At 38.9% G+C, this 7,939-nt stretch overlaps 1 protein-coding gene across 1 annotated transcript; it reads right to left on the bottom strand.

The window, feature by feature from the left end:
• Nucleotides 1-2,316: 2,316 nt before the first annotated feature.
• Nucleotides 2,317-7,025, bottom strand: fam150b (family with sequence similarity 150 member B). Its single transcript, XM_015376764.1, has 6 exons — nucleotides 6,252-7,025; nucleotides 5,645-5,991; nucleotides 5,423-5,476; nucleotides 3,794-3,874; nucleotides 3,590-3,672; nucleotides 2,317-2,548 (listed from the first exon to the last, which is right to left on the bottom strand). Exons 2-5 carry the CDS (start codon nucleotides 5,916-5,918, stop codon nucleotides 3,608-3,610), a joined length of 474 nt encoding a protein of 157 aa, XP_015232250.1. The 5' UTR covers nucleotides 5,919-5,991; nucleotides 6,252-7,025; the 3' UTR covers nucleotides 2,317-2,548; nucleotides 3,590-3,607.
• Between the last annotated feature and the right edge of the window lie 914 nt (nucleotides 7,026-7,939).

The following is a 7,939-nucleotide window of genomic DNA, read 5'->3' as shown; positions in this document are numbered from 1 at the left end:
GATAAAGAAAAGTATCCCAATGGTATGATGAGTCCCTGAGGTGGAGTGATTGAGGGTCTAATCGTAAATGAAAGAACAACATCAAAAGGCCAAATAGTTGGGTTGCTTTAAAAGTACCACAGTTTGTTTCTCAACTTAGTCTTAACCGTATGTGTCAAACAAATTCTGGTCCATACCAAACAACCTCGGGTGTGAATCGCTTCAGGTATGACTACAAGCCAGGCTTGGTATGACCCAAATATAGAAAGTACCATAGTATTAAACATAATATGAAAATTATACCTGTTTCACTAACGGTTGCTTAACAACTCTGCTTCCAATAAGCAGGAAGCATTCTCCAACATCACAAAATTCTAAGTGAAACTTCTTTCTACTTTCTAAAAAAAATGCAAAGTACATTTTTGTGAACTAAACATTAAACTAGACACCCATATTAGCACTCACAATGGTTTTGCAACAGTGACGACAGCATAAATATGCAAAATAGAGGTGCGTTCCTCTTTTAGTAGTTTCACTCCATTTTCTTGTCTGTGTGGGCTTGTTGTGAGTTATCGTCGACTTGCAAAGAAGTACAATCTGAATATGAACCAAACCTAATGAAAAAAAAGTCTGCTTTTGATCTGGAACCAACAACCAGACCTTTTCATGGCCCAAAGCACTAAAGATTGATTTCTGATCAGAACACCTCCTGTCCCATGTGTCCTGTTAAATCTTAAAGAGCTGACGATGAACTTGGTAAACTTCCTACAACATTGTCTTCCTCTTACAGTTCTTACAACAAGATCAGATGTTGAGTGATAAACTTATAGTTGCCCTTTCAAGTTACCAGCAGCATCTTAGCTGCTTCTTCCCTTATAATCTTAGCTGTCAGATGATAGGTGTATATACAGAGTTTTGGGTATTGTTTTATACACTGTTTTAGTCTTCTCCACGGCTTTGCTGATCGGTTTATTGAGTTCCAAGGTCTTCATGATGTTGCTCGTTTTCCATTACCTCTAACAAACCTTCAGGCCTTCACAGAAGAGCTGGATTTATGCAAAAATTAAACTTCACATAGATGGATTCTATTTACCAACAAAGATACTCCTGCTTATACTTGCAACAGATCTTATTTAGGGCATCAGAGATGGTAAAACAGATCAAGACCGCACCTGTCAGATTTGTTATTTTCTTTAATAACTGCCTTGTCCAACTCCAGCCTGCATTGTTTTACGCAAATGATCTACCAGTTTGTTAACCAGGCAGTTAAAGGCTTAAAACTCTGTATCACTTTCCTTCAACTTTCCATTTATGTGATACTTTGTCTTGGTTTTTCGCTCAAGACGACCCAACAAAACATTGACTAAAGCTTGTGGTTTTTTTTAAGGCACTGCATATAAAGAGAAGCGGCTGTGTGTGAGTGACTATAGAGTGCTCGGTTGTATCTAAGTGCAATAAAACATGGAGAATTATGCTCACTCACAGTCTGGAAAGTGATCACATAAAAGTGATTTTGCAACACTATTTCAAACGTTAAAAGAAGAAGAAAAAAATTTCCATTGCTCTCGAGTTTGAACTTTTTTAGTATCTTTGTCTGGAGCAGCAGTGGGAATTTCACCGGATCAGCTGTCCCAGGGCTCAATCCAGTCATGCGCTCACTCAGGCAACATTCCTCATTTTAAGATCGGAACACAAAAGAAAACACTGAACAGCATGACCACAACTCATTTTTGTACCAATCTCATAATTTATTTAAATATATCTCATTTTTTAAATATATATAGATATACACTTTTATATATTTAACACCTCTTTTGCTAAATACCAGCCAAGTCATTTATGGTGGATTCCTTCTGTGGTTGTTTAGCATATGTACATTACACTCCTGGTTGAACAGATCATGACTTATACATTCTGTAATCTTAAGCCTTTTGATGACTGAAATACATAAACATAGGCCTCAACACCCCTTATCCAGGGTTAGTCTGTCGACAGTTTGGCTGTAGCTTGCAGCCACCACTTGTGCTTTTGTTTTGCAGGAAAACAATCATGCACTGATTTAACAACAGTTCATTCTGAGCACAAGGGGACCACACCAGGGGAACTTCTGTTTTAGGTCAAGTTAGTACAGTAAGAGGATCAAAGTCAACCTAAAACAGTCAAAATGGGCAAAATGTCTCAAAAGGAAAGCATTTCTTGATTTATCTTTTTTTTTTTTCCATTTGCTTAAACAACATTCTTTTGAAATCCTGTTGGAGAGGAAAAGCCCCCGCTTTGCTCATCTTTGCTAGTTTCAACTCTTTGCACTCCACTGTCTTTATCCTGGTCTGTTTTTTCCTTGCTTGTTGCTCCCGTGTAATGATAGCTAACCTTCGAGGCCCAGCCAAAGTTGTGATTGGAAGCAATTTTCACCTCAGCACAAGGGGACGTGGGTGAAGCAAAAACCCTGTGCCTAAAGTCAGTCAGGCAGATCAGGTTTAGGCTTCCCTCTCATCGTCCAAGGCACCTTTTACCAAAGTATTTTTTTTTTTGTATCTCTGCTTCTGAAGTACTTTTGATTTACTTCAACCTGCAAAACAAAAAGGAAAAGGGAAATGTCAGCATGGTCTTCAATCAGGCAACAAAGAATTACAAATGATAAATCAAGAAACTTTATATGCCTCAGCACTGACACTCTGACAGTGCCAACACAAGGGCCTCTGTATGTTGATACAGCCAGCACTAAGAACAAATGTTAAGCAGCATGGTCTACACTCTGAACTCAGGCCTGATTCATGCTAAGCTTTATGAGTCTCGACTGATTATGATCATTTGCTGTTTATAAGTATCTGGCACAGCGGCAATAAACCACACTTACAAGGAAAAGCCACAGTTTTAGGTATGTTCTAGACCACAATAAAGCTCTGCACAGAAAAACATAGTTGACTTTGATCCATTCTACTTTTACAAGTTCTCAACTTTGTTTTAAAGCATTTTAGTTCTGCCGACATCATATTTTACTCAAGACGTTTGGGAATTATAGTATTTAGGTAAGTGTGCAAAGTAAAAACAAAAATTACAAATAGTCTGATCATGAATGAAGATAACATGAAAAAATTGACATCTGAGCAGAGCCAAGATTACATGGGGTCCAGAGCAGCACTTTGATTTGGTGCTGGAAATTACAGCTAGCCTTTTCTAGACTTAGACAGATTTTATTTAGTCATTTTGTATACACAAGTGTATACAAAAAGAACTTTCATTTAGTACAGCTCTCTAGACATTTTCATTTTCATTTAGTATAAATTTCATTATTTAATTTCATTTTTTTTCATTATATTTTCATTTTAGTATAAATCAGTTAAATATTTAAATTATGCTTTGAGTAGTTGGTAGTTTGTTAAGCAGACACAAGAAGCAGGATAATCAAGCTGTTGAAATGAAATGATGCTCAAACTATGGATATTTCCTTATGTTAAAATACATAGATTGTTTTGACTTTTTTCTTTTACATATAACTAAATTCCAGGTTTTAAGATCTGTGTGAGAACCCTTGGAGCCCTAAGCAGCAGTGGCTATGTTTGCTTATGCCTTAGGTCAGCTATGTGTGTGAGTTGAAGCATCCTAGTACCTTTTGAGTGTGTGTCTGCTACCCCTCTGTGCACTGTGGGCTGCCTGCAAGCCGTGAGAGAAGTCGCGCACATCTTTTGAAGTCTGAGAGAAAGAAAACACAAAGAGAGAGACAGTGAGCGCTTTCTTTTCATGCACAATGTTGATATTGGATGGTGATAGCTTTCCCTCCTGACGCAGAAGATCCAAAGCAACTGTGGCTTACATGCAGGTAACGTGCAGTCTCTGGTGTGGTGATAAAGTCTGTATGCATTCTTCCTGCACTTGGAGCTGAACGTGATTGGACCTGGAAGAGAAGGAGAGAAAGCGGTCTTTGAGCACATTTTTATCACGAGCCCCTCCATCAACATCTGTTTAATTAAGCTACTTTCATCTATATTTGCTCATAAAATTGGTGCCACCAACAGAGTCATCAGTGAGAAGAAGGCAAAACTGGGATCAGCAGCATTTAAGACAAATTTTGATACATATACATCCTAAGCAGGATTAATGGGTAATTTTATTTTAATCAGACACAAACATAAGGTTCTGCTATAGTATAGCAACACTCCTATTTAAAGCTCCTGAAAGTAATTTTTCTAATGTATGGCAAGCCATAAGGGCTAAATATTGACCCTTTGGGTAATAACATTTTATAAAATTTCCATTTCATTAGCAAGGTTGCTGCATTTCACATCAGTGATTTGGCTTTAAATGCCTCTATTAGAGCATGGATAAAAAAAAAATACGTTTGATGAGCTTTTTGTAAAAATGGCATTCAAGGACCTGAAATAATGCTATTTTCGTCCGTCCTTAAGAGTCAAAGTACCATCTTTTGACATTGCTCATTAGTGACTGCCTGGTTGTTGACGGGTCAAAATGTATCATTTCCTAGCTAGAGATCTTGCTGTTTTATTTTAAAAAAATAATAAATGAACAATAATGACAAAATAATTTGGTGTTGGTTTTATCATGTGATGTAGCTTACAGTAAACATGGTTATAAGCACCAGAAAATATCTGTTTATCGACTATTGCATGTCTTTGTGTTTTTAAGCAGCAAAAAAAAAAAACATTTTGCCCCATCATTACACACCTTAGTGATGCCACAGATTTTCACTTTACTTTATTTCTGCATTCATAAACAGAGTTTTCATTGCAAAGCTGCTTGACATGAAAAAGCCTTTCTGTTTTCAATGAATGTACAATATTCTCCTTTCATGACCTTCAACTTTTAAACCATCTCTGTACCGAACATGTTGGTATTTTAAAAAATTGATACGCCTTACAGGGATGCCTTCAAAAATAGCCTGGCCAGTCAGAGTGACTCAGCTGTATCAGTCTGGGAAAGAATAAATAGAGACAGATTTTAAACATTGGACCTATAGAGTCCGCCAAAACAGGTAAACACCAATCACATAACGTTGGATGTTGTGCAAAGTTGCCTTAAAAAAAAAAAAGAAAAGCTACAACATCCAGTTGTTGAAGGTTGATAGATAAATCCAACTCATTCGGGAAATGATAAAGAATATAATGAAAACATTTTGTCTGCAATGTTGACAGTTAATGTTACAGTATAGTGCAGTTGCTTTATGGGTAAGCATAAAATCCTGCACTGTGATTTGTCTGGTCTGTTTGAAACTATTAAATAGTCTTGAGCCTTTCCAGACTGACTGATGCCCAGTGTCTCAGTCTGGGTGGCCAGATGGGGGCAGCAGCAGAGTCAAAACCGGAAGCTATACTTTGAGTTATATAGTTTAAGATTAATATTTAACAGGAAGTGCCAATGTTTAACACAAATGGCTTGCCATACCCTGAAAAATCATTGTCACAAAAACTTTTAATCAACCTCTTACCTGTGAAATATTTAATAATTCTCTCTTTCATTTTAAAATCTGCGGGGGATAAGGCTGCAGAAAGAGAAAAAGAGCAAAAATGGTACACAGTAAGTAAATGAAATGACATAAGGAAAAAAAATGTGGTGTTTTACACCATAATGTTATTATTATTTTATTTATTTTTTTTAATTTTAAATGAGATGCAGCTGTCAATTCCACCTTCAGGTGTCATCCACTTACCCAGAGCCTGGTTCCCTTTGTCTGTCTTGCTTCGGACATCCCTCTGCTCCACCGACGCGCTGCCCACCGCCCGCGGCGTCAGCGGGGCTTCCGTCCTCGAGGCGTGTCGCCCCCGACTCTCCCCCACGTGCTTCATGATCGCTACCATCCGCCTGAAGCCCCGCTGCGCGTCCCCAGCGGCTCCAACTGTCGGCGCGCTTTGGGCGCAGTGTTCGGTCAGAGCGCACAGCAGCAGCAGCAGTCCCATAATAACGGGTTTGCGCGGTGCGCTCATAGCTCCAGTGTAGTGAGGAAAGGTGAAAGGTGGATGTAAGTGAGAGAAAGGGAATCCTTTTCTTTTTGGACACCTGAAGAAGGAAATTAAGGAGCAGTTTTAAATGCTGTTGCGCTTAGAAAGTTAATTAATAAAAGGCAGTAAAAGCAGAATTATAGGACTGTGAGAAACTAACACTCACATTGACAAGACAACTTCAAATAAAGTAGCAAGATTTAATAAAAGTCTATGCTTCTTATTGTGCAGTTAATTTTAAAAAATAATAAATGCATTCTAAACTATTAGTATTTTCTTACCAGAAAGCATTTTTTTATTATGTAAAAGTATCATTACCTTCTCAAAATCCTTTTATCTTATAATCGCGTCTGGTGCGTCCAGCCAAATCGATGCACATGGGTGCAACTTTATTTCTTTTGCGTCTTCTCTGGGTTCCAAACTGTTCAGTTTTTGAAAACCTCGACTCCTATTCTTGAAAAAAAGTAAAGAAACTGAAGATGAATCGGTGAGGATCGGTAATCAGCCTCCAGACGCGGCACGCAGACAGCAAAAACAAGGCACAGAAAGTATCCGGTGTGGCGCTCCAAGTTCCAACTTCCAAGTTTGCCCTCTGTCAGTCCCTTTTTATTCTATCTCCCCGACGGCGGGGGGAACTGTCCCCTGTGTACTACTCCAACAGATTATGTGGTAATTATAGGAAGCATTACCTGAAGAGGAGAGTTAACAAGAGTTGTCCGACCATTCACTGAACACTGTCAAGTTTACTGAGGCCCCCTCCCTCTCCTCCTTTCCGTTACTCCATTTATCTGTGCGATATACGCGGTTACAGGAAGCGTCTGTCCTCCAGTAATACTTCCACTGAATTTTCCAATCAGCCCAGCGTCCAGCTCAGATGCTGTGCATCTCAGTGGAAACGCAGCAATATCCTTCTTGGGATCCTCATAACCTCATTTAGAGCCATTGCGCGCTTTACATCCATCATGGAAAATTGAAACCCAATTATGCACCTTTTAGGGACCGATTCTTCGAAAATTGATTGTTTTGTTTTAAATCGGTGGTCATTTGTTTCAAGTCAGTGCAGCCTGTTGAAGTTTGTCCTCGCTGGAAGATTGGCTTGCTCTGGCCTGCTGCTGGGGCTGGAACAGCTTTCTTAAAAGTTGGGGCGTGCAAGAGGCTCCCACGCCCACCACTTCAAATCCCAAACCGGGGGGGGGGGGCATATCTTTAAAAATAATAAACACTCATTCATGTCAGCTTCAGGTTCTATTGGCAAAGCAGGGTTCAGAAAGTTTAACCTCAGCGTATACTTGTCATATTTATGAAACGTGCCTTATTTGGCTCATAGTTTGCTATTTTTTGGTCATAATCGGATTTTAGTGCTGTGGTCACAGCCTGGTTACTTTCACCTCAAAGCTCCGCTGGGAAACGACCTTGCAGCCCTGCTTAATAGAATAACACCTCGGTGCTGAAAGGACAGCGCACTGTCGCCGTTCACCAAACTTCTTTATTGAACAAAGCCACTCTGTGTGCTCTTTAGCATTCCTGGCCAAGGGCATCTACGTTTTTAAAGGGCTGGCCAGTGGTGTAGTGATGGGTGGTGAGCATATACACTATACAAAAAAGATGACAAAATAATCAAATAGATAAAAGAAATCTATGATTTCAGTCAGGAAGTGTCAGCAGATTTTTACTATGGGGTCTTCATACATGAGGGAATTGAAATCCTTTTTCTGATAGTTTTAAGTCTTATCACATACCTCACATAGAGTGCTAAAATAAAGTAACTTTGGAGATGGTTGTACCTGAAATGTCCAGTAGATTTGCAGCTTCTGAAGCATTCAGACCAGCCTATTAGACCACCTTTAGGCTAGATCCCGAAAGATATGAGTTGCTGCCACATGATTAGGTGATTGTCTATTTCTGTTTTTGGAAAATAGATAGATAGATAGATAGATAGATAGATAGATAGATAGATAGATAGATAGATAGATAGATAGATAGATAGATAGATAGATAGATAGATA

Source organism: Cyprinodon variegatus, unplaced genomic scaffold, assembly GCF_000732505.1.
Source record: "Cyprinodon variegatus isolate N-32 unplaced genomic scaffold, C_variegatus-1.0 Scaffold141, whole genome shotgun sequence".
NCBI lineage: Eukaryota > Metazoa > Chordata > Actinopteri > Cyprinodontiformes > Cyprinodontidae > Cyprinodon > Cyprinodon variegatus.
The sequence above is the reverse complement of the archived record's forward strand: the minus strand, read 5'-3'. Positions and strand labels throughout refer to the sequence as shown.

Excerpts from the sequence above, each read along its gene's own strand:
- fam150b (XM_015376764.1), bottom strand. The coding sequence starts at position 5,918 with ATGAGCGCACCGCGCAAACCCGTTATTATGGGACTGCTGCTGCTGCTG. Across the intron at positions 3,875-5,422 it reads AATTATTAAATATTTCACAG|GTCCAATCACGTTCAGCTCC; the intron begins GTAAGAGGTTGA and ends CTTCTCTTCCAG. Across the intron at positions 3,673-3,793 it reads AGACTGCACGTTACCTGCAT|ACTTCAAAAGATGTGCGCGA; the intron begins GTAAGCCACAGT and ends TCTTTCTCTCAG.